This window comes from Ovis aries, chromosome 2, assembly GCF_016772045.2.
Source record: "Ovis aries strain OAR_USU_Benz2616 breed Rambouillet chromosome 2, ARS-UI_Ramb_v3.0, whole genome shotgun sequence".
Taxonomy (NCBI): Eukaryota; Metazoa; Chordata; class Mammalia; order Artiodactyla; family Bovidae; genus Ovis; species Ovis aries.
The window spans coordinates 232,320,563-232,347,991 of NC_056055.1; the positions used below are offsets into that span (position 1 = coordinate 232,320,563).

General features: G+C 42.7%; 1 protein-coding gene across 1 annotated transcript; it reads left to right on the forward strand.

The window, feature by feature from the left end:
- Positions 1-1,109: 1,109 nt before the first annotated feature.
- LOC101120993 (nuclear autoantigen Sp-100) lies at positions 1,110-27,192 on the forward strand. The gene is made up of 12 exons (XM_012148264.5): positions 1,110-1,171; positions 10,901-11,063; positions 12,156-12,324; positions 14,436-14,510; positions 15,875-15,937; positions 18,549-18,698; positions 20,586-20,732; positions 21,673-21,756; positions 22,261-22,416; positions 23,306-23,395; positions 24,591-24,641; positions 25,267-27,192. Exons 1-12 carry the CDS (start codon positions 1,140-1,142, stop codon positions 25,359-25,361), a joined length of 1,275 nt encoding a protein of 424 aa, XP_012003654.3. The 5' UTR covers positions 1,110-1,139; the 3' UTR covers positions 25,362-27,192.
- The last annotated feature ends 237 nt before the right edge of the window (positions 27,193-27,429 follow it).

Consider the following 27,429-nt stretch of genomic DNA (forward strand, 5'->3'; position numbering starts at 1 on the left):
AGCTTTCTCTGACCCACAGGAAGGTCTCCTCCAGGGGCCAGGAGCAGCCCCAGCTCAGGAGTGTCTGTCCTGCGTATTGTGTGCCCAGCCTCTGCTAGGTGGTCTCTAACTCCAGGTGTTCACCTTGAAGGTCCTAAACAGACAACAGGAAAATTGGCACATTTATGTCAACACACAGCACAGCACTGACCTGGTCCACCAGCCGCCCAGGAACAGAGAGGAGAGAGAGGGGACCCTAGACAAGGCAGGTGTGGTCTGTGCCAGCCTTGTGTGGACCCCGTGCCCCATGGAGTCAGGGGCAGAGGACAGTCCTACCTAGACAAGGCTCAGGTCAGTAGCCCTGCTACCCACTGGAGTGAGGGGGGCGAGAGAGGGGTCCACATGTGTGCAGGACCGGGTACCCCTGAGATCCTGCCCACTGGTAAAGAAGTCCTCATTGGAGTCCTGGGCTCTGTCCTGACCACTGTGCTTTTGGTACCTTTGGGGGAAAGAAACAATGGAAGTGAGAAAGAAAGTGGAAACCCTTCCCTTCATCTTCAAATGTCGCTGGGTCAGAACTCTACTCAAAGCTGGAGGAAGTCACACTTAGGGGCCACCAAGCGGAAACATCACTCTAGCAGATTTCCGCTTCACCAGCCCTCTGGCTGGATGCTGGGACCTGACTCGGTTGGTCCAGGCTCTCTCACAGGCTGGAGAGAGGATCTGAAGTCTCTGTCTTTCCCTCTTCCCCTAAAAACCATCTCAGCAAAGGGGAAGGGGTACACCTGAGTTTGCCCTTGACCTCATACTAAACTGAACTGCCCTGAGAAGGCAGAAGCCTGCAGACAGTTGGGGTCACGCAGATATCATTGCTGCCTTTGCACAAACAGCTGGACCCCTGGGGGCTGACCTTGCCCCTCCCTTGGCCCTCCAGGCCCTGAGTGTCACTCCTTGTCTTGCATCCCTGGGACCACATGTCTTGATGGCTGGAAGCACCAGGGAGCTGCGGGTGGAGGGAGGAAGCCGGTGTCTGCCCAGCACAGCTCACTGGCAAGTACTTTCACTTCTCTTTTCCCCTCCATGGGTGGAGCCGCTAGCCCTTGATGAGACCCAGAGCTGACTTCCTGCTCAGGGCTCTGGCGGCTTCTCTGGGCGGGAAAATGGCTGGAGAGGGCAGAGAGCTCAGCACCAGGTCAGTCTTTCCCCCTCTTCCTTCTGCCTTTCCCTGTGGCCACACTGCTGTTCAGTGCTGTCTTTGGACTCTACACCGAACCTTTGCTTTCCACCTGGTGCAGGGGAACCTTTGCCTGCCATATAAGGCTGGCCAGGAGTGTGTGCCGAGGAGATGGGATTTCGAGCTGCAGCAGGGCACCTGCCGGTTGAGTCCTGCTGCCACACACACATGACTGCTTGTTTTGCAGCTACGGCTCCGCTGGCCGGTCTGCCTGAGGGTGCCTTGTCCTTTATGAGCCTTTGCAGGAAGATTTTATTTTCTTGTGACCCTGTAGCACTCTTGTTTCTCTCAGGTCATCTCTACCTTGACATAGGTTATTTCAAAGAAGGTAGTTTGGAAAACACGAAATTCAGGGTAAACCCCTGACTTATTTTGAAGCTCTGGATGGTGTGGTCCCATGCCTGTCCTGTGGACGGGGGTCTCCGTCAGCTTTGATGCTATTCCCACCTCTGACTGGGGGCCTGGGATCGTCCTCCAGCAATCTTGAGCAAAGAAAGTAAAAGGAAGAGAAATACGCAAGACTGCACAAGGCTAGCCCAGGCTGAGTGTTTTTATTTTTGCTTTGATATTCTGTTCTGGACTAGGTTTCCTCTACAAGGAAAATCCTACCTTTAGTAATCAGTTCAGAAATAACATTGCTTCATCTATTTAATTTTTTGTTCTTTTAATACAAAAGAAATACATTGTACATTCTGATTCATAAAGTTTCAAACAATATGGGAAGAATATAGAGGGGGAAAGTCTCATTTAAGACACATTCTTTTGCATGTGTCTGTCCAGTTTTCCCAACACTATTTATTATAGCAGCTATACTTCCTCCACTGTATGTTCTTTGATCCTTTATTGCAAGTTCAGTTCAGTTCAGTTGCTCAGTCGTGTCCGACTCTTTGCGACTCCATGAATCGCAGCACGCCAGGCCTCCTTGTCCATCACCAACTCCCAGAGTCCACCCAAACTCATGTCCATCGAGTCGGTGATGCCATCCAGCCATCTCATCCTCGGTCGTCCCCTTCTCCTCCTGCCCACAATCCCTCCCAGCAGCAGGGTCTTTCCCAATGAGTCAACTCTTCACATGAGGTGGCCAAAGTACTAGAGTTTCAGCTTCAACATCAGTCCTTCCAGTGAACACCCAGGACTGATCTCCTTTAGGATGGACTGGTTGGATCTCCTTGCAGTCCAAGGGACTCTCAAGAGTCTTCTCCAACACCACAGTTCAAAAGCATCAATTCTTCGGTGCTCAGCTTTCTTCACAGTTCCACTCTCACATCCATACATGACCATAGGAAAACCATAGCCTTGACTAGACGGACCTTTGTTGGCAAAGTAGTATCTCTGCTTTTTAATATGCTACCTAGGTTGGTCATAACTTTCCTTCCAAGGAGTAAGCGTCTTTTAATTTCATGGCTGCAGTCACCATCTGCAGTGATCTTGGAGCCCCAAAAAATAAAGTCTGACACTGTTGACACTGTTTCCACTGTTTCCACTGTTTCCCCATCTATTTGCCATGAAGTGATGGGACCAGATGCCATGATCTTAGCTTTCTGAATGTTGAGCTTTAAGCCAACTTTTTCACTCTCTTCTTTCACTTTCATCAAGAGGCCTTTTAGTTCTTCTTCACTTTCTGCTGTAAGGGTGGTGTCATCTGCATATCTGAGGTTATTGATATTTCTCCCGGCAATCTTGATCCCAGCTTGTGATTCTTCCAGCCCAGCGTTTCTCATGATGTACTCTGCATAGAAGTTAAACAAGCAGAGTGACAGTGATGTACTCCTTTTCCTATTTGGAACCAGTCTATTGTTCCATGTCCAGGTCTAACTGTTGCTTCCTGACCTGCATACAGGTTTCTCAAGAGGCAGGTCAGGTGGTCTGGTATTCCCATCTGTTTCAGAATTTTCCACAGTTTATTGTGATCCACACAGTCAAAGGCTTTGGCATAGTCTTAGTTGTCCATATATGTGTGGGTTTATTTCTGGCTTCTCAATTCTATGCTATTGATATATGTGTCTGTTTTTCTGCTGGTTTGATTACTATGGCTTTGCAATAGATTTGAAATCAGGGCCTGTAATATCTCCAGCTTTGCTGTTTTTCTCAGGATTACTTTGACTCTTCTGGATCTTCTGTGGTTCCACATGAAGTTTAGGATTTTTGTTCTATTTCTATAAAAGATGTGATTGGGATTTTGACAGGGATTGCACTGAAATCTGTGGATTACCTTAGGTAATCAAACACAAAATATCTGTCTGTCTTCACTTTCAGCAATGTCTTATCATTTTCAGTGTACAGGTCTTCTACCACTTTGTTACCTTTATTCCCAGCTATTTCGCTGTTTTTGTTGGATACAAATGGGATTGTTTTCTTAATTTCTCTTTCTACTAGCTCATTGTTAGTGTACAGAAATACAACAGATTTTTGTGTGTTGATTTTATGCCCTGCAACTTTACTGTATTTGCTTATTTCCAGTCATTTTTTGGTGATGTCTTTAGGGTTTCCTATATATAAAACTATGTCATATGCAAACAGTGATGGTTTTACTTCTTCCTTTCCAATTTGGAGGACTTTTGTCTCCTTTTCTTACTTAATCAATCTAGTTATGATTTCCAATACTACGTTGAGTAAGAGCCGCAAGAGGGGGCATCCTTGTCTCGTTCCTAATCTTAGAGGGCTAGCTTTCAGTTTTTCACCTTTGAATATATTAGCTGTGGGTTTGACATGCATAGCCTTTATTATGTTGAGGAAGATTCCTTTTATACACATTTTATTGAGAATTTTTGTCATAATTGGGTGTTGTCTTCTCAAATGCTTTTCTGTGTCTATTCAGATAATCATATGCTTTTTTATCTCTCATTTTGTTAATATGATGTATCACTTGGATTGATTTGTGGATATTGAACCATACTTGCATTCCTGGAATAAATTCCACGATCTCACACCATACACAAAAACCAAAGTGGGTTAAAGACTTGAATGCAAGACCAGAAAGCATGCAACTTCTAGGACAAAAGAGGCAGTACACTTTTTGACATTGGTTTTAACATTACCTTTCTGGATATGTTCCCTCAGTTAAGGGAAACAAAAGCAAAAATAAACAAATGGGGCTATATCAAACTAAAAAGTTTCTGCACAGCAAGGAAGCCATCAACAAAATGAAAATGAGTCTGTCAAATGGAGAAAATATTTGCAAATCATATATCTAATAAGGGGTGAACTGCATAAAGAACTCATACAATCATACAACAAAAACAACCCGATTAGAAATTGGCCAGAAAACTAAATAGATATTTTTTCCAAAGAGGGCATAAAGATCACCAACAGACATACACACAAAAATGTTCAAAATCACTAATCATTGGGGAAATGCAAATCAAAACTACAATGAGATATCGACTCACACCTGTTAGAGTGACTGTTATTGAAAAGGCAAGAAATAACAAGAGTAGAGAGGATGTAGATAAAAGGGAACACTACACTGTTGATAAGAATATAAACTGGTGCAGTCACTATGGAAAACAGTATTAAGACTCCTTTAAAAATTAAGAATTGAATTATCATATAGTCCAGCTATTCCAAATGCACTTATTTATCTGAAAAATTAAAAAATACATTTTAAAAGTAATATTAACCACGTCATGTGTTCACTGAAGCATTATTTACAACAGTCAAGATATGAAACCAACCAAGTTCCCATTAATAAATAAATGGATAAAGATGTATCATACATATACAATGGAATACTATTCAGTCATAAAAGGACAAAACTTTGGCATCCATGACAACATGGATGGACTTTGAGCATGTTACGCCAAGTGAAACAAGTCAGATGGAGAAACACAAATACCATATGATTTCATTCATATGTGGGATATTTAAAAAAACATGAAAAAAACACAAAATAAATGAACAAACCAAATCGAACAAAAACAAACACATAGATACAGAGAACAGTTATTGAAGCTTTCAACTCCAGTCCTTTTAGAGTTGTGGGTATAACTTTAAGATCTTCTATGGATTTACATATATAATTCATTTTCCTAAATATATAATTTGTGTTCTCATTTTTAATGAAAGACTGTATTGTATATGCTCTTAAGTACTTTTTATTTTTATTCACTTAAATATTAAGAATATTAGAGATTTTTCACCTTTATAATTATGTGGCTCTACCTCAGACTCTAGGAGGGACTCTTTTTCCTGCCTTTTTTAGCTTCTAGAGGCTCCCTGCATTCGTTGGCTCAGAGCTCCTTCTTCCATCTTCAAATCCAGCAACATAGCATTACCAAATCTTCTTCTGACTAACTTTTCTGCCCTCTTCTTATCCTTATAAAGATTCCTGTGAATATTCTGGGCTCATCTAAATAAACCAGAATAATCTAATCTTCCCCCTCTCAAGATCTTTAACTTCATTTTTAGTTGAGGTAAAATTGACATGTATTATTCTATTAGTTCCAGGTGTACAACATAAAGACTGAATATTTTGTATACATTTGTATATACTGCAAAATGATCATCACAGTAAGTCTAGTTAACATTCACCACTATGCTTAGTCACAAAATTTTTTATTGTGGTGGGAACGTTTAAGTTCTACTCTCCTAGCAACTGTCAAATATGCAATACAGTATTGTTATCTGTGGTCACTATGCTGCTGCGGGTTATATCCTCGCGAGTTACCTATTTTATAGCTATTGCTGTTCTGTCGCTAAGTGGTGTCCAGTTCTCTGTGACCCCATGAGTTTCAGCATGCCAAGCTCCTCTATCCTTCACTGTCTTCCAGAGTTTGCTCAAATTCATCCTGTCCATTGAGCCGGTAATGCTATCTAACCATCTCATTCTCTACTGCCCCCTTCTTCTTTTGCCTTCAGTCTTTCCCATCATCAGAGTATTTTCCTGTGAGTCGGCTCTTTGCATCAGGTGGCCAAAGTATTAGAGCTTCAGCATGAGTCCTTCCAATGAATATTTAGTACTGATTTCCTTTAGGATTGACTGGTTTGATCTCCTTGCAAGCCAAAGGACTCGAGAGTCTTCTCCAACACCACAGTTCAAAAGCATCATTTCTTCAGTGGTCAGCCTTCTTGATGCTCCAACTCTCACATCTATATATGACTACTGGAAAAATCATAGCTTTGACTGTACAGACTTTGGTCTGCAAAGTAATGTCTCTGCTATTTAATATGCTGTCTACGTTGATCATAGTTTTTCTTCTAAGGAGCAAGCATCTTTTAATTTCATGGCTGTAGTCACCATCTGCAGTGATTTTGGAGCCCCAAAATATAAAGTTTGCCACTGTTTCCATGTTTCCCCATCTATTTGCTGTGAAGTGATGGGACCAGATGCCATGATCTTTGTTTTTTGAATGTCGAGTTTTAATCCAGCTTTTTCATTCTCCTCTTTCACCCTCATCAAGAGGCTCTTTAGTTCCTCTTTGTTTTCTGCCATAAGGGTAGTGTCATCTGCATATCTGAAGTTACTGAGTTTTCTCCCAGAATTCTCAAGTCCAGCTCGTGCTGCATCCAGCCCAGGATTTCACATGACGTATTCTGCATATAAGTTAAATAAGCAGGGTGACGATATACAGCCTGGATGTACTCCTTTCCCAATTTGGAACCAATCCATTGTTCCACGTCCAATTCTAACTGTTGCTTCTTGATCCTCATACAGGTCAATGATATAGAATAGAAATCTAGAAACAGTCTAGAATAGAAAAAATCCAGAAACAGACCCATGCTTATGCTGTAAATTGCTTTCTGAATTTTTGTTAACTTGGGGTAGGCAGAGATTTCTTAGATAGTGCACGTAAGTTACTAACCACACACACATACACACACACACACACACACACACACACACACACACAGATAGACTGGATCATAAAAATCAAAACTTTATCTGCATCAGAAGACATGGTTAAGAGAATGAAATTCAAGCCACAAACTTGGGAGAAAATGTTCGCAATACATAGATCAGCTGAAACATTTCTACCCATAACTTATAACAAATTCCTATATATGAATAAGTGGAAGACATCCAGTAATATAAATGGATAATGGGCCAAAGGCTTTGCCACTCTACAAAGGAAGATATATAAATTGCCAATGATTTGCTAACCATATGAATATGTGCTCAACATTATTAGTCATTTTAAATAGAAATTAATACTGAAATGAGATACCACATCACACATACTAGGATGTCTAAATTAAAAAGGCCATTTCTAACAGACATTTTAAAAACAGTTTGGTAGTTTTTTTTTAATGATTAAACATACTCTTACAAAATGACCCAACCATTTCACTCCTAATCATTGACCCAAAAGAAATGAAAACAACTTGCCACCAAAAGATCTGTACAGTAGCTTTATAGAACAGCAGCTTTATTCATTCTATTTCCAGACTGGAATCAACTCAAAATGTCTTTCAGAAGGAAAGTGAATGAACAGATTGTGCTAGAGCCACACAATAAAATATCCTCAACAATAAGAGGAACAAACTTGTATTCATCCAACAATATGGATGATGAGCCGAAGTCAGACATAAAGCACATGTGATGTATTATTTTCATGTATATGAAGTCAAGTAACAGATAAATTTAACATATGGGGACAGAAAGGACAGTGCTATTTCCCTCTGAGAGGCTGTCTGGGTACCAGTGCTCAGGATGCAAGCTGAGAGGTATAGGATGTGCTGTTCTCGTCCTCATTTTTCAAATAACACATCAGTTTTCCGCACCATGTCTCCCTTGTGATGTCCACTGCCCTCCAGGGTTCTGCAGGACATACTGGCTGCTTTCCTGACCTCTGGGAGCATACTCCACCTTCAACAGTGATTAGCGATCCTCTGACCCCTTTCCATCTTACAGATTTTGGTAGAAATCTCTCATCTGCTCATTGCCTCCTGCCATTCTCCTTGTCATTGTGAATCCAACCCCTTTATTAACATTTTAGTGGGGGCTTACTAAAAGAGAAGATAAGTGTTTCTCTTCAATCTGAGATCTTTAAGTAAAAATTTTTCATGAAAAATTCAACACAGTAGTGTGCCATTACTTTTCCCTGATGATTTTGGGTACTAGTAAGTGACAATAATTCTCTTTTGATTTGAGTAAGAAAGCTAACATTTAAAATGGTTCTTCATAACATTTAAAAATGTAAAATGTTAATTAAACATAAATATCAGACCTCTGTAACAACTAACATTATAGACTCAGGTTTAAAATTAAGTTTTGAAGGAAAGAACTGCTATTTTAAAAATTGAGATGTCTATACGGATGGCTAACAAACACATGAAAAGATGCTCAACATCACTCATTATTAGAGAAATGCAAATCAAAACCACAGTGAGGTCAGAATGTTTGCGATCCAAAAGTCTGCAAGCAATAAATGCTGGAGAGGGTGTGGAGAAAAGGGAACCCTCCTACACTGTTGGTGGGAATGCAAACTAGTACAGCCACTATGGAGAACAGTGTGGAGATTCCTTAAAAAATTGCAAATAGAACTGCCTTATGACCCAGCAATCCCACTGCTGGGCATACACACCAAGGAAACCAGAATTGAAAGAGACACATGTACCCCAATGTTCATCGCAGCACTGTTTATAATAGCCAGGACATGGAAACAACCTAGATGTCCATCAGCAGATGAATGGATAAGAAAGCTGTGGTACATATACACAATGGAGTATTACTCATCCATTAAAAAGAATACATTTGAATCAGTTCTAATGAGATGGGTGAAACTGGAGCCGATTATACAGAGTGAAGTAAGCCAGAAAGAAAAACACCAATACAGTATACTAACACATATATATGGAATTTAGAAAGATGGTAATGATGACCCTGTATGCAAGACAGCAAAAGAGACACAGATGTGTAGAGCGGACTTTTGGACTCTGAGGGAGAGGGAGAGGGTGGGATGCTTTGGGAGAATGGCATTGAAACATGTATACTATCATGTAAGAAACGAATCGCCAGTCCATGTCCGATGCAGGATACAGGATACTTGGGGCTGGTGCACGGGGATGACCTAGAGAGATGTTATGGGGAGGGAGGTGGGAGGGGGGTTCATGTTTGGGAACGCATGTACACCCTTGGTGGATTCATGTCAAGGTATGGCAAAACCAATACAGTATTGTAAAGTAAAAAGTAAAAATTAAAATTAAAAATAAATAAATAAAACTCAACATTCAGAAAATTAAATAAATAAATAAAATTGAGATGTCTAAAAACCTTCACTTCATATAGCAATAGTACAGAGAAATTTATATTAGCACATAGTAGAATCCCAGGGACAGGGGAGCCTGGTGGGCTCCCGTCTATGGGGTCACACAGAGTCGGACACGACTGAAGTGACTTAGCAGCAGCAGCAGCAGAAGTCCCAGGAGAAATGATTGATATTCTTGTGAAATTCCCAATTTATACCTTATTATATTATTATCAAAACATCTTATCGTTTATGAACCAGTTTATAACACAGGATGAAATTTCTCTTTTTTTATAATTTAAAAAATATCTTAATTGAGGAATAGTTTATTTACAATGTTGTGGTCATGATTCCATTACATATATATATATATTCTTTATTCTCTTCTATTATGATTTATCACAGGATATTGAATACAGTTCCATGTGCTATACAGTAGGACCTTTTTGTTTATCCATTCTATATGTAACAGTTTGCATCTGCTAATCCAAAACTCTCGGTCAATCCTTCCCCCAACCCTCCTTCCCCTTGGCAACTACAAGTCTGTTTTCTATGTCTGTGAATCTGCTTCTGTTTTGTAAATAAGTTCATTTATGCCATATTTTAGATTTTACATATAAGTGATATCACATGATGCTTGTGTTTCTCTTTCTACTTCATTTAATATGATCATCTCTAAGTCCATCCATGCTGCTGCAAATGGCACTATGTCATTCTTTTCATGACTAAGTAGTATTCCATTGTATATAAGTATCACATCTTCTTTATCCCTCTGTTGATGGACATCCAGGATGTTTCCATACCTTGGCTGCTGTGAATAGTGCTGCTGTGCACATGGGGTGCATGTATCTTTTTGAGTTGTGGTTATGTCTGGGTATGACCAGGAGTGGGATTGCTGGATCATGTGACAACTCTGTTTTTAGTTTTTTAAGGAACCTCCATGTTGTTTTCCATAGTGGTTGCACCAACTTACATTCCCACCAACAGTGTAGAAAGTTTACCTTTTCTCTTCAGCATTTGTTATTTGTAGACTTTTTTTAACAGTGGCCACCCTGACCAGTGTAAGGAGGTACCTCATTATAGTTTTGATTTGCATTTCTCTAATAATTAGCGATGCTGAGCAGCCTTTCATGGGCCAGTTGGTCATCTGTAGGATGGTGTTTCTCTTAACAGCTATATGCAGAGAGGAGATACTCTTTTCTGTTTTTCTGTGGTTGATTTTCTCTTAGTTAATAAAGAAGCATTTTCAAGGTTAAATTTTTATTTCATTGTTTTTCACTTTTTTGTTTACTCTATTTGGGTTTTGTTACAATTTAAAAAAAAATTTTATTAAGATAGTGTACCAGGTATGTGATATATATCTAACTGATCTCTGCTCAGGACGAGTTATCTTACATGTGTTTGTTCTTTGCAACCTGTCCTTTATATGCAAAATCTTACAGGTTCCGTAAGCATCTCATAATCTGGATGACTATTTTCAAATGGTATCCTTCCTCCCTAGGATGTCTTTGGAAAATCAGAACATAGACAACAGGCTCTTCTTTGAGACTGTATTCAGGCACTTCAAAAGACATAAGGTGCAGATTTCAAGTGCGATAAAAAAGACATTTCCTTTCTTTGAAGGCCTCCGTGACAACGAACTCATCACCAGCAAAATGTATGAAGTAAGTGAAGTTTATTACATCACAATCTGGTAAGCTGGCCTGAAACTAGGTTAACTTTCACATCCTGGACCCAAATATCAGGGTATAACTAGCCATCTGAAGAGTCTCCAGTGAGAGGAGGACATTTCCAAGTAGTGATGCAAGTAATCCTAAAAGGCAGAAAGGGAAGAGAGAGCAGAAACAGGCATCACTGGAGGCAGTCCTGTCTCTAACTGAAGGGGTGGTACTCGTAGTGAACACAGGAGTCAGGGTGAATAACACTGGAGACGGGCTGGATCTGAAGTGGGTGTTCTCTGTAGATATTTACTACCTTGTAGGAATGCACACAATACAGCATAAATTAAATTAATGTCAATGAACTGATGAATAAATTTAATTTATTGATTTGATAAAAATCATAATTGACAGAGCATCTCTTTTCAGTGAATATCAATTTAAATAGTTAGATCTGGAAACATTAAAACCCCCTGAGACAATGTCGTGTTAGAGCAAATTTGGGAGTAGATGCAGGCTGTTCTTTCTCGACAGTTTTCAGTTTTCTTTTTTTCTGGTATTTTTGAGTCTAGGAATTTGTGTTAATTTTAGAAATAGGTGTTTCTGGAGTTACAGAGATGCAAGTCTTCAGTTTGACCTACAAATCTGCTTTCCCTGTGGCCAAGTTCACAAAATGGAGCAGTGTTCCCTGGCTTCCTTGAGCTCTTCCAGGCCAAGTCAGGATTGGTGCAGGGGCAGGAGCTGTCCAGTCAACAGAATAGTGGCTCGTCCCCTGCCATGTCCATTCCTCAAAGAGTTGCCCAGGCTCTTAGAGACCTATGTATTCATTAGCTTTGAACCCACTTTTAGTCTTCAGAATTGGGCCTTCTTACATATAATGTATATGGGGGTGAGGAGATCAGATTCACAAGTGGATTGTTTTGAGAAGAGAGGATTTATTGTTTCACTAGTAGCCATAGAAATCCAGAAATTCTAAACCTCTATGTGAAAAGATACCTATTTATGGAAATTGGAATACATTAACTTGAAATCTCTTTCTAGGGCTCTCTTGTAATGTGGAAGTCTGTATTTCTATTTTTCCCATTCAATGCTTTTAAGGACTGTCAAGATTCTTGCAGAAACCTGGTCCCCGTACAAAGAGTGGTGTACAACGTTCTCAGTGAGCTGGAGAAGACATTTAACCCATCGCTTCTGGAAGCTGTGTTCAGTGAGGTCAACATGCAGGAATATCCTGATTTAAATCACATTTATAAAAGCTTCGAAAATGGTAATTATCTTATTATCTGCCTTTCGATGTTCAAGGTTAATTTTGGTCAACAAGTATATAATGAGCTCCCATCACATGCCATAATTAGTGCTGAGCAGTGGGGATATAACAGGTAGAAAAACACGCATGCCCTGTCTTCTCAGAGCTCATGTTATGATGGCTATGGTACAACACCCACCTGGAGGTCTGCTTAGCTAGGCACTTAGACTCACAGGAGGACCAGAGCCACAGTGCCATCCTATTTAGACAGAAGGACAAATGACAGGCCAGCAGTGGTCTACACAGCAGTCCACACAGGTGACCACTACCCAGTTTAAGCTTAGCTGTGCAGGATCCATCCTGGAGTAGCAGCACCATGTCTATGAGCATCAAAAATTCAACAGCTCTATAGTTATAACTTTCAGGGACCCCATGAGAGACAAGAGTCACCGCTCTGAAGGAAGACCCAAGAATAGTCCATAGAGAGTCCCATCCAGTCTACACACAATTTACCAGTCACATGTCACTTTTTTAACCTTAAACCCAGGATTGGCCTAGTAACACAGACAAGAGTTCACCTTCATCAGATTTTCAAAGTACTTAACTGAACGTTAACTCAAGTTCAAATTTGCCCTTAAGGAGAAATGGTTTTATTTAACTTTCTCCACAAAGGGGTAAAACAAACATTGCTTAAATACCACAAAACCTACTGCTCTACCAGTCTGTTTTTGATGCTACACAAAACTAAAACTTTGGTTCACCACTTTTTCCTGAGAAAGCACTGCTTATACCTCGTACTATGTAAGGAAGATGTTCTTCCAAGAATTTTTGTTTTGATTTCACACGAAAATTTTGGTCTCAAATAAGACTTCCCAAGAGTGATAGAGATTTCACAGGAAAAATGATGCTCTGAACCGATGAGAGAGGGTGCTATGGGAACAGGCGCAGAGTGAGAAGGGTTCTAGAGTTTCTGGAAAAGGACATGGTCGAGTGGTGTCACTCAGAGCGAGAAGCAGGCTGTGGGAGCTGACTCAAGAGGGGCGTGTTGGAAAAAAGATCTTGAAAGGTCTTAAATCTAAAGGTAAGCAATGTGACAGTAGAGATAGGCATTGCCCCAGGAGGAGCCCCTGCCATCAGCCCTGGGGCAGCCCAGGCTTACCATCCCTTCCCCAGATTCACAGCAGAGAGCTACTCTCTAGGATCCCTGGTTTACTTCCTTCTTCCAACATTTGCCAGGTCACCTGGCTCAGACGGTAAAAGCATCTGCCTACAATGCGAGAGCCAGGTTCAATCCCTGGGACAGGAAGAGCTCCTGAAGAACGAAATGGCAACCCACTCCAATATTCTTGCCTAGAAAATCCCATGGACTGAGAAACCTGGTAGGCTACAGTCCATGGGGTTGCAAAGACTGGGCGACTTCACTTTCACTTTTCACCTTCTGCATGCAGGGGCTCTGGGCTGGCGTCCTGGTTCTTGCTAGCAGTCTCACGGGTCCCTGGTCCGGGAGTCATGGGGATGTCCTGCAGTGCTATAACAGGCATTCCCTGCTGGCAGCTTCAGAGTGTCCTTCTTGTGTCCTGGGATCTGGGGCACCCCAGGGAGGTGTCTAGAGTTCCTCCCACATCTTCTGGTTTGTCTCTTTGCAATCCACTCATCCCCCAGGACCCAATGAACCCACCTTTCCTCTTATCTAGCACCATGTGTAAAGCTTTTGGGCTTTCTCTTTTATACACACAGATCTCTCTAGGATCCTGGCCCTTTTCCAGAGGAAATCTGTTTCTTTCTTACAGTTTGAACAGTTCAATACACACATTTCACTTCCCTTAGTCATGTAAACATGTGTCGTCCTCATGGTGTGACATTTATTATATATGACTGACAGCCTCAGGATGTTCCCACGACTCTTTTATCCTTACATTCAAGTGGGTCATTTCTGTGCAGAGAACATAATTGCTCCCTTGCTGAGCTTTCTTTTCTCTGTCCAAGGATGATGGGGGAACTTTATCATGAAGGTTGGGATCCACTAATCTCTGAGCGACCCAAGAAAGGAAATTTCTAAATGTGCAATTCTGAGATGATGTTCCTGGTCTCTAGTGGAGATCTCTAACTATCTTCTCTCTCCCTCTCTTCAGTGATCCAAGAGAAAATTAATTATGAAGAAAGTAACGGACAAAAGAGGCCTGCCATCCAACTGAGCCTTGAGCAAGGTGATTGAGACCAAGCGCAAAGAGGAACAGGAGAAGGGGAGGTGGAGGCCTGAGTCCTGAGCGAAGGTTGGGAATCAGGGAAGAAATGTTGAAGGACCATGGAGAAGGCAGGGAGGGGTGTTTGTATGAGCATCTAACCAGAGGCTGAGTCCTCGAGGACTGACTGTGACAAGAGGCTGTTGCCCCAAATACCAAGACAAAGAAAGAGGAACCCAGGGTGTCAGTAGCCAGATTTAAACAGAAGGACTGCCTGGAAGTCACTGTGATTTAGAAAGAATCCTATAGGAGAAGATCAATGTGACAGTGTGATGGGCTAAGCACTATGGGCCCAAGGTCAATGTCAAAGAGAAGGCCCTTCATGCTGGCAGAAGAAAGGACTGATTTAAATGTGGGCGAGGTTGTTCAAGAGCAGAATATTCAAGGAAAAATGCAGTCATGTAGATTCAGAGGCAAGGAAGCGGTAGAGATGCGGAGGAGTGGATGTGGGTGTTTGAGAGAAAGGGGAGAATAAATAGGCAGCTATTACCTACCCCAGGGGATCTTCTCGATCCAAGGATTGAACCAAGTCTCATGTCTCCTGCACTGGCCAGTGGGTTTTCTTGTTTTTTATTTTTTTACCACTAGTACGACCTGGGAGATAGGGAAATACTTAAAGATGGAAAGATACAGAAAAAAAGAATACAAGGGCTGGGGAAAGTGGAGGAGAATGGGACATTGAATCCTCATGGAGAGGCGAATAGAACAGATTAAACCGGTCCTGTACAGGGAGGGAGTGGAGGAAGAGAGGGTGGGGAGGAGGCTCCAGGACTTTGCAGGAAGGTCACCAGTCACGGATAGCTCTGGGGACCAAGGCAGGTTCACTCTGGCTGTAGGCGTCAAGATAAACCACTGCTGGTCACTGAATGGCTGGTGGAGGCCACATGAGGAGATGGCCTGTCTGAGGCACTTTCAACCAGAGGTGAAGCTGATCCCAGTCTCTAGGACCTGACACGCCTGTTAGCTGGAATTTCCCAGATGGTCCAGATGGTCTCCATCTAGACATCTGGAGAAGAAAGAAAAAGAAAGAAAGTGAAGTCACTCAGTTATGTCAGACTCTTTGCAACCCCATAGACTGTAGCCTACCAGGCTCCTCAGCCCATGGAATTTTCTAGGCAAGAGTACTGGAGTGGGTTGCCATTTCCCTCTCCAGGGGATCTTCCTGACCCAGGGATCAAACACAGGCCTCCCACGTTGCAGGCAGATGCTTTACTGCCTGAGCCACCAATCTTCAACTTCATCTTTATCAAGACTAAAAAGGGATAAGGGAAGAATAGCATAGCTAATACTCCAGTTTCTGAAATAGACTTTTCCTTTCTGCCCCCTAGGAACTGGCGGAGACTTTCATTCCAGCCCGACCTCTTCCCAGGCAGTCCCCTTGTCTGATGATGGTCTGTTCCTGGAGACTGTTGTGTGATCTTTTGCTGTCATGTCCCGTTTGGGGATGTGCTATGAGCCTGCTTCTTTGTGTTACTGACTGCGCAGAATTGTCAGTCTTTGTATCTGCATTTTCTCCAACGATTTAGACAACAGAGTCTTAGTTCTCTAAGTTGCCTGAGAGGGTCACTCCTTCCATTCCTTAAACACACTTGCTGCCAATCCCTGAAGGCTCTGGGCCTGGACATTCGGCCTAGTCACCTGGCTTTGCAGTGTTCTGCTCTGTCCTGCTTGGTCTGGCAGTGACCTCAGTGCTTTGATGTCAGAGGCCAGTGCTACAACCAGAGTGACGGGGTGAGGGGAGGGAGAAGCAGGTGATGGGTGATCCCCTGCTAGTCCCTCACATGGACCATGGACACCACATGACTCCCATACAAACCCTCTCCCATCATACCTGGGACAGAGACCAGGAGCTGCCCTCCAAACACCAGACAGGCCTCCGAGAAAAACGTTTTGGTATTTTAACAACCAGTAACCACTGTTTACAACACTTGACCTCCATTAATCCATAACGCTGTTAATAATGATACTAAACTAATAAGATTAATATCAATTTACGATGTTAATCGTAATGATTTTGTTTTTCAGATCAGTCACAATATTCCAAATAGTGATACAGACAATAGTTTATTTAACTGTCTCAAAAATCCCAAAACGAAGTATATAACATCCTTAGTTTTCAGACAAGAAAGAACCAGCTTAGAAAGTTAGGTTATTTGTGCAAGTTAACCCAGCTGAGAATCAGAATTGAGCACTGCTGTGTGCAGTGTCCCAGCAGGAATTCAAGGGCCCACGGCCTGGCTTCAGATTCTGCTTCAAGATATTGGGGTAGTAGTCACTCATGGTTCCTCAGTTTCACTGTCTGTAATAGTAGCTACTTCAGAGGGTGGTGGATTTTAAGCAAGTTACGTCATACAAGCTTGCCTGAGGCTGCATCAGTGTGTCCATGCATTTGTTATTATTACTACATTTAATCATCATCATTGTTTGTGTCTGGTGCCAAAGACCAAGCTTTTAACCATTATAGTGACCATTCCAGTGATAAAAGCAACACCTACTCCTGACCCAGAAAGATACCTTGAAAGGCACAGTCTCCCCACCCATAGAGCACACGAGACTATAATAAATTTCATATCTTTCTTCCATGAGTTTCCTTTGAAAATTAGTCATGTAGAAGAGTCTCAGGGAACTTCTCACACTGTGGAAAGCCCTTATTATATAGCTTCCAGTTGGGATAGATTATTTAAGGAAGGATGTCCTAAGTTATTATTACATTTTTATAAAAGAAAAACAATTTTCAAGTGATTACTAAAAGCATAGTTATACATTTATTACAAAGTGACATTTATTCAAAAGTTAACATTTAAGAATATTAAAAAACACAACCTGCATGAATCCATACTCTTAGCTGTTCATCTACTAGTGCAGCTGGTGGGACTAGAAGGGGTGAGTGGATGGAACTGTGACAAGTATTGAGCAGAAGAGAAGGGATTGTGTGTGTGTGTGTGTGTGTGTGTGTGTGTGTGTATGTGTATCGGGTGTGGAGGGAGGAAGCAATGAAGTCTTCTAAAACGCAAAGTGTGGTCTAGGGGCAATCCTGCCAGGAAATGAAATCCCAGAGCATCTTGATGAGGAGGAGTAAGGAATATAAGGAGAAAAACTTCAACCTAGGACCCAACTGACACACAGCAAGTCACCAATAGGTGTGTCCAAGAGTCTTACCCAAAAAGAAGGGTTGACATGCCCAGGTGAGAGGAGGGCTGTGTCTTACATCCCCCCCACCCCCAGGGGAGGCTCCCAGTCCTGAGGATGTGGCACAGAATAGGCACCAGGGCCCACAGTCTATATTAAAACTTTGGGAAATAATTTAAAATCACGTTTTACATTAATTAATTTGTTTACAAAAGTAGCACTAAATGAAAAAGTCAAATTGCACTGAAAAATATGTCTATGTGTTCATACATTATTGAGGCTGGCAGGAACAGAGTGGGAGGGGTTGATGGAATCAGTGAGGACCAGAGATGGTTGCCATGGAGGAAGGGCGTGTGTGCTGGTCCTGGGTGGTTTGCCCGGGGATTCAGTCCTTCGCCTCCCCTCCTCTGCTCGGCCCTCTGTCTCTGGCCGCTGGCCCCTGTGGACTTGCTTGTCAGCTCCCCTTGCTGCTGACTCCCTGCTGGGTTCCTAACATGGAGACCCTGGCAGGAGAGTGGGAGTAAGGGAGCAGCCGGGTGTTTCTCCATCACTGCCTCCAGCCGCAATCCTGGCAGCAGCCGCGTCTCAGCCTTGACTGCACCTTCCACAAAGCAGGCAAATCATGGTCCAGCCTCTGCCTGCCCAGTGACCTCAGCCCGTGACCTCCTCTATCCCTCCCGTAGCTTCCTGCTGACTCTTCTTTATGTTGCCACGTTCTTCCCCTTGGTCTTCTGTGCTCTTCCGTCAGCTGTGTAGCCAACCCCTGGATTAAATATCCTCTGCTCTAAAAACTTGGAGTGCTTTGTATTTTCCTGTTGGATGCTGATGGATGTGGGAGGAAAAAAAAATTTGATGAATCATAACATGATTTAGGTATGACCCCAAATGAAAATGGACTCTCGGATCACCTCAGTGAAACAGAGCAGATGAATGCGAAGATGAAAGATAGAACCAGCGACCAAAATGGTGCTCTAGAAAGCCAACAAGCAAATGGACAATGTGCCCAAGAGTCTGAACCAGCAGGTAAGACTGACTGACTGGGCTTGACGAGCGTGGAGGGGAACAGGCAAGTGGAGGGACTTGGTGTTTTGGACAATGGCACAGGTGAAGCCTTTGGTGATGATTAGAATGCTTGAGATGAAGAAAACGTAGAAAGACAAAATTGGTATAGAAGAGGCATACATCAGTCATGTCAATAATTAAGATGCAAATAGGAGAAGGTAGGAAGTATAATAGAGAGTGGATCAGCTGAGCAACTAGGTAGAGGACAGCAGGGTCAGGCCTCAGATAAGGCAGGGAGACCCTTTCTTATGAGATGTGAGGACCGTCTCATTCTAGGCACCTTCTTTGCCTCAACTCTAGACCCTGCTGGGCCCTGTGGGGCACTGACTTAAAATGTAGAGAAAAGAGCATGCATACATAAAAACACAAAGAAAAATGAATACTAAAAAAACAGGGGGGAAATGGGGGAGGCACCAAAAGAGAGCTCCGCAGAGAGAGGATGAGTAAAGGGCAATGTGGGCCAAGCAGAGAGGAAGGAGAGAAAGGGAGACGCTGTCCCATTTGAGGAGGCGGTCATCAGAATGGAGGCACAAGGGCTGTTCCTAACACCACTGAGAAAGATAAGGTTCTCAGTGGTCCAAATGGCCCTGTAACCCCTCAGACAAAAATAAGATTCTCCCCAGGAAAGGAAAGACAAAAGCACAAAGCCCAGAGCTGAGGAAGGAACAAAGGAAGACATGGAATCAGTTTGGGGAAGAGGTTTTGTGGATTCCCTGTCCCTTCCTTTGTTCCTCTAGAGTCACTTCTAAAGTCTAAGGTGAAGGTGAAGTCGCTCAGTCGTGTCCGACTCTTTGCGACCCATGGACTGGAGCCTACGAGGCTCCTCTGTCCAGGGGATTCTCCAGGCAAGAATACTGGAGTGGGTTGCCATTTCCTTCCCCAGGGGATCTTCCCAACCCAGGGATAGAACCCAGGTCTCCCGCATTGGAGGCAGACGCTTTAACCAAGTGGTCGTAAACTTCAGGGACTCTTTTGTAAATGAGTGCTAGTTCAGACTTAAGCTTGAGTCATCCCATGTCATCCCAGGAACGTAGACAATGGAAGGAACACCTTTCTTGTAGTTTCAGCTCCAGACTGAAAAGCTGGGGGAAGAACCTTCATTTTCTTTTTTTACACAAATCAGAAAAACAGCTACTGTGTAGACTTTCTTTTTTGATCTCAGCAGATGAACTGGACTGATAGTGTTTATTCAGATTTAAGACATTATCTGAATCTTGGTTTGAGTAGATTTGGGATCTATCTGTAATATTAACTAGATCAGATAGCTTTTATATTTTCATACGTACACAGAGGATCACCTCACCCTTGTCAACGTCCATCAGTTATTGAACTTTGTGAACTGGCCTTGAAACATTACCACGATGTTTTGTTGCACCAATTTTACAAACTTTTTCAGTTCAATATGTTCTATTTTTCAGATACAAAGCAAAGTTTAATTTGTCAAGGTTCATGCTCTTTGTTTTAGCAGAATTTGACAGAGGATCTTTTATACACATTTGTAATTGATAAAAATAAATCAGATTGCAAATTTGTTTTCTTTCTTTTTTAAGCAAACCATGTACTAAGTTTTTTGGTTCAGATGGTATAGGCCAAGTTAAATTGCATTCTATTAAGCGATATGAGTATATTTCTCTAAGTATAAATATGTTGAAATAAGGTTTTAAAACACACACACGCGCACACACAGGAAGGGACAGAGTGAGCAGCAGGTAGGAGAAGGGTGGGTGGGATCCCCCCACCCCCAGCAGTGGGATTACATGGGAGAAGACTTCTTAATGCTAGTGAACGGTGCTCACTCCTTTGGGGGGAGACAAATTAAAATTCTTCATTCATTAAAATTTGATCCAGGAGCAGAGCCATCCAACCACGGACTGCAAGTCAATTCCTGTTCTGTCCATCTAGTGGATATAAAGAAGGAAAAGCCATTTTTTAACTCAGAAGTTCAACTGCAAGCCCAAGCGAGGACTGGCTATAACCAGGTGTCTGACATAATAGGTAAGGCTGACGGAAAGAATGTGGAGATGGGATCAAGGGAACCAGGCAGGAGGCTGGGGCATCAGGGTCCAGCCAGCCAGTCCAGGTGGCCTTGGGCAGAGGAAGGAAGGGCAGGGAACCAGCACTCTGCTGTGAGTTTAGCGGAAGAGGTTCCCCAGGGACCAGAAAAATATCAGAAGATGATGGGTTATAAGTATTAATGACCAGGAAGTGAAGTGAAGTGAAGTCGCTCAGTGGTGTCCGACTCTTCGCGACCGCATGGGCTGTAAACTACCAGGCTCCTCTGTCCATGGGATTTTCCAGGCAGTAGTCCTGGAGTGGATCGCCATTTCCTTCTCCAGGGGACTTTCCCAACCCAGGGATCGAACCCGGGTCTCCCGCATTGTAGACAGATGCTTTACCGTCTGAGCCACCAGGAAAGTCCGATGACCAGGAGACTATTTCCAAAGTAAGAGAGGAAAGTAGGGGGGGCAGAAGATAAAGAAAAAGGAAAGATCAGAGAGCCAAGATATTCATGAGAGGAGATGGAAAAGGAAAAAAATGAAGACAGAGCGAGGAATGAAGAGATACAGTTCCCAGAAAGAGAGGTGTAAGTAGGGAAAATGGGCAAAGCCAGGAGGAAAGTGAAGAGGTAACATGAGAATGAAAGAAAGAGGTAGAATGGAGTAGAGGGGTCAGAGGTAGATCTAGGGTGGGGGGGGGGCGTAGCAGGAGGGTGGGTGAGGGGAGTGTGGGCAGGATGGGCGGAGCTGCCCTCTGCGTGTGAGCGTCATCACCATTCATGCAGGACCGGGAGCTACCTGCAGCTCACCCACATTCAAGCACAGACCACGTGCTTTGAATTAACTTAGCTTCTAGGTCTCCCCGGTGCTCTCATTCTGGAGTTTCCTGCTGCGTGGGTTCCACCTGAGATCCTAAGGGGGTTTGTTCCTCTGTGCAGTGATCAGCAGTGAGGACTCTGCAGAATCCAGTGACGGAGACGAGTTCCCAGAACCCTCCACACCAACACCAAGAAGGGCGGCTGGTAAGGAAGGGGGAGAGCAAGGCCAGGGCTGCAGGAATCTGCAGGAGACCTACATGGATACCCTGCTGCATGTGAACTAGACAGCTAATGGGAAGCTGCTGTATAGCAAGGGAACTCAGCTCAGTGCTTCGTGGTGACCTAGAGGGGTGGGATAGTGGGAGGGGGGGAGGGAGGTTCAAGAAGAAGAGGATATGTGTATACATATGGCTGATTCACTTCCCTGTATAGCAGAAACTATCACAACATTGTAAACAACTAAAACCTAATGAAAAAAAGAAAATTGTTTCCATTGCAAGCCCATCTGCCTTGCATGTTTTCATAGAAATTATAAGACTTTGGGGAACAGATGACTGTTTCTTCCTCTTCCTTGATAGAGACCGTGTTGTTTAGTTATAAGTCGTGTCTAACTCTTTGAGACCTGATGGATTGAAGCCTGGCAGGCTCCTCTGTCCATGGGATTTCCCAGGCAAGAATATTGGAGTGGGTTGCTGTTTCCTCCTCCAGGGGATCTTCCTGACCAAGGGATCGAGCCCGAGAGTCCTCCTTGGCAGGCGGATACTTTACTACTGAGACACGTGGAAAGCCAATGTACCCCGATTAAGATAGAGCCCAGGAATTTGAGAAAAACAACCACACCCAGAAAAAGGGCTTGGCAAAGAGGTAAGAGCAAATAAAATCTCACCACTGTTGTAAAGGAGCACTGTTAAATGACCCATTCTAATTCTTTGCTATACCCTTCAAAGTAAAATATAAACTTGCTCTAATTTAAGATGGTTCATATTTAGCTTTTGTATTCATCAGTTAGGCTAGTTATTGAAATAAACCTGAAGAAGTCAAGGACTCAAAAACCACAGAATTTTTATTTCTTGTCAAGTAAACATTGCAAGGAGTTTTAGATGGCGGGAGGGGGATGGGTGCAGGGGGCGGGAAAGGAGTCTGTTTAAGTAGTCTGGCTGGAATAGCCAAGTGGGAGATCTGCCTTCTTCAAGACCAGACTTGGTCTCTCCAAGACTGCCCTGGAAGAGAAGCAATGCTAAAAATAAATACAGACATAGATACCAAAACAGCAACAACAAATCTATAATGGGCCAGGAAGAAAGAAAGACTGTGATATAAGAAGATGAAGGGCTGGGACTTCCCTAATGGTCCAGTGGCTAAGACTCCACGGTCCCAATGCAGGGGGACTGGGTAAAATCCTTGGTCAGGGAGCTAGATCCCACATGCCACAGCTAAGAGTTCGCAAACCTCACCTAAAGATTCTGCAAGCTGCAATGAAGACCTAGCACAGCTTAATATTTAAAAGAAGAAGAAGATGATAAAGGGCCAATACAAAGCAGTGAAGCCCCCAGGGAGTAAAGTTTTCTCGGGGCAGGCAATGTATAGGGATAAAATGCAGGCCTGCAGATCATATGAATATGAAAGACAGATGATGATGGTCTGATCGAGGCATATTCTAGGCCTTGGTTTTCAGAGCTTCCCAGGTTTTTTCCTATATTGATCCCTTTGTCACACGCTGAGAACTTCAAGGGACATTTTCTCCATTCTGCAGTGATACTGAATGAAGACTCTTTAGAGTCCAGCGAGGACGAGGCGCCCTGGGGAACACAGAGCTCAGCTCTGAGAAGTGGCCCTGATGAGGGTAAGGACTGCCATCCCTGAGCTCCAGACATCAAGAGTTTTCTAGTGCAATTTACTCTGAGCACACTCCACAGCCAATAGTTCAATGACCCTTCAGAGCCCATTCTCTGCATTTACTCCTGTGACTATTCTGAAAATTGCAAAGAAACCGTTATAACTTCAGATGAACAAAATGGCTCTAGTTGAATGGCACTGTCATTTTACTGCAGGCTCTCAGATGTATTCCCCCACGAAGTATTAGGTTACATGGTGATTTCTGCCTCTGCCCACCTGCTGTTTGCAGAGGGCAAAGTGAAGGAGTCTGCCTTTCCTTGATTCATTACCCGTCTATTCAAAACTCAGAAGTTTCTGGTCATGCTCCCCAAGTATTGACAGAAGCAAAAGCTTCTGGTTATTACCATCAAATTTCATTTATAGCTTTTGGCAGATGACCCCCCAACATGGCATTGGTCTATATAATATTTGAAAATATTTTTTCCAATAAAATATCCTTTTATGTTTACAACAACCTATTATAAAAGGTAGTTCAGAAAACTGGTTCCCTCATTTCCCAGTCGAGGAGACTCCAGCACATAAACATTTAAGGATCTTTTACACATCACATAGAGAAAGTTACCAGAAGATGCAAAACCAACAACTTGGACTCTTAGCAAACATTTGCAATCCTTTATTCAAAATCTTTAACATAACATTGTAAAGCAACTAGACTCCAAAAAAATTAAATAAAACATTAAAACAAAATCTTTACAGCCAGATATAAAATAGCAATGTTTTACTATTTTAGAAGGACAGTGTGGTATATACCCTCTATGTTACAAAAACATCCCAGTATAGAACCCCATGATTAAATACACCATATTAGTGTTCCTGTAGCAAATTGTGTGAATTCACATCAATTGTGATATTTTATTGGACTCCTGGCAGCTGAAGTCCAGATTCATTGGCAAATTAGTTAGCTGCAAGCCTATGGAAAAAAAAATGTTGGTTTTCAGAACTTCTTTGATTTTGCAATCAGGGCTAATGGATAAGGGATCTTCATTCCATTTGGTAGTGATCACTTTCCTTTAGATGGGGAGAAACAGAAATGGCCATCACTGCATCTTTATAGCCCATGTCCTGTCTATGATGTGAGTAATCACGAGATTTACTACTCTTTTAGTTACAGATTACTGATTTTATTTTCCTTTGCTTCGTAGATCCTACAGATATTGGAAACACATCGATTCGCAGGAGAAGTAGGAAAAGATGTAAGAACAATTAAAAGTTCTTGATGTGACAAATACCTTTTTTGGGTACAAAAGCTTCATTTAGCTTTTTGGCTATACCCTTGAAAATAAAATGATACATTTCTAGGTGTTTTCAATAATTCATATTATTCATTTTAAATTAGATGAGCTGAGCTAGTTGATGTAACAGGTAGGCCTCAAGAAGTTCAGTGTCGCAGTGCAATACAAGTTTATTCTTCACTCACATAAAAGGATAAAGCGGTTCCCAGGTTGGAGGGGTGCTCACTGAGGGCCCAGCTGATGGAGCCTCTGATGTTGAAAATGTTGCTTCCATGGTCTCTCTGGATAAGAGACAGAGTGAAAGCAGGAGCATTAATATGTGCAGACAACAGGAAAGGGTAAAAGCTAGTGACCAAAGGGAGTGCCTTCCATAGCGAAGTCGTGGCCACTCCCAGCCGTGGGGGTGGTTCCTGGAGCAACCTTCACCACCAGATCAGACGGAGCCATGGGGTGGCCTGGCGGGAGAATTATCCTTAACCCTCTTAGACAAGCTTCCCTTTTCCAAATTTCCTGTTAAAGAATTCCACGCTGGATTGGTCCTGGGACACAGACTGAGATTGAAGAGGACTTTTATTTCTTTCTGCAGGGACACGCTGTAGTGACTCTTCAGACTTCAGCAATGAAGGAGAGCCTCAGGCAACATCTAGTTCAGCCCTAAGAAATAAGTCAAGTAAAGATTAGGATGTCCAGCCTTGGCCTGCAGCAGGTCAGGAGTGAAAAGCCACTGTTTTGAAGACCTTGTGTCCTGTTCATCCTGGAACTCCCTTCAGTGGTTTTAAAAATGGAATAAGGCAAGAAATTTGTGAACTCATATTTAATAAGATAAATCCTATTGATGAAATTATATTTTGTATATTGAAATTATATAGTGTAATTATATATTGCTTTTTTTTTTAGCAATTTATCAGGTTTTATTGAGGGAGGAAGGGAGTCCCATAATCATTTTTAAAGCTTCTAACTTTTAAAATAATTCTGGATACTTAAAGATCAAGTTATGAAGATCATACTATAGCCAGATACTGAATACATTTTAAAAATATGGCACAGGCAGAAAAACTAAGTCCAAAACTCAAGCAGTCTGCCTATATGACATTAAAACCACAGAAAATGTATTAATGTTCAAAAACACCATATTAATTATTCTCTCTCCACATAGTACTAGGTAATATAAAAGTTGTTGTTCAGCTGCTCAGTTGTGTTTTGAGCCCATGGACTGCAGCGTGCCAGGCTTCCTTGTCCTTCACTATCTCCCAGAGCTTGCTCAAACTCATGTCCATCAAGTCGGTGAAGAAATAAATAGCGAGTTGAGTTGATAATATCTCTTTTTTTAATACTGTTGACTACTAACTGGCCCTTGCCAAGAGCATTTGACAGCAACTGAACAACAAAAACAAGAGCATTTTCCCTCTGCCTCTGCGGAGACTGAATCCTGTGCTGCTGCCGCTATTGAACGTCACACCCTCTGAGGGAGCTCAGCGTGGAGTGAGGCCCTCTGTGCTCCAGACAGTCTGGTGGGACAGGTTTTCAGAACTGATTTCATGATCCCAAGCCTGCCATCTCTTCATATCTATGTGCTGTGCTGTGCTCAGTTGCTTCAGTCGACTCCGACTCTGCGACCCCACAGACTGCAGCCCACCAGGCTCCTCTGTCCATGAGATTTTCCAGGCAACCATACTGGAGTGGATTTCCATTTCCTTCTCCAGGGGATCTTCCTGACCCAGGGATCAAACCCACATCTCCTGCTTGGCAAGTGAATTCTCGCCAAGAACGCTGAGCCACCAGGGAAGCCCATACCTATAGATATATCTCTATCTAGCTGTATCTATCTATCTATATTGATATATATACTTATGTATGATAAGTATATGTATGCTTATATATCTAGATAGACTCTTCTATGTTGCTCATTTCCAAAGGAGACTCATGGAACTGAGGACAGTTCACTAAAGAGTGGATGTCGTTGGTGTCCTGGAAATTCCTGTTTGGGGCAGAATTCTATCCCCCAGCCACATTAAGGGTTGGCTGCTAATGCCACCCTTCCCCAGAGTATTGTTATTTATAGTGCTCCTGCAAAGAGTCTCAGTCGTGTCTGACTCTGCAACCCCATGAACTGTAGCCCACCAGGCTCCTCTGCCCAGGGGAGTCTCCAAGGCAAGAATACTGGAGCGGGTTGCCATTTCTTACTCCAGGGGATCTTCCTGACCCAGGGATCAAACCCAGGTTTCTCAAACCTGGCAGGCAGGTTCTTTACCACTAGTGCCCCCTGGGAAGCCCCCTTCATATCTAGAAAAGCACTACATCCCTTCATGGTGACATCAGCTCCTTGTGATTAGCAGCAAAGCTTCTGTAAAGTAAGCACTTGGTTGCCCTGAACTCCCCCTTCACCAAAACCTTACACATTGACTTTCCCCTGCTGCCTCTTTGGAGCAGTCTCTCAGAGCTATCTGAGGTGCTGTCTCCCAGGCTGCAGTCCTCATTTTGCCTCAAATAAAACTTAATTCTCAAATCTCAAGTTATGCATCTTTTTTAGTTGACAATACCTACTGAAATGCCCAGTAACACTAGATCTTAGATTTATATTGACTCACAAGAATTATTTGTGACAAGTGTCAAAAGAGACATGACTGAGCAAGCTACTGACACACACACACACATACTTGTGTATGCACACACACATACGTACATAGGTTGAGATAAATGTCTATATACCTAAGTATCTCTACTTAGATAGATATGGACAGATATATAT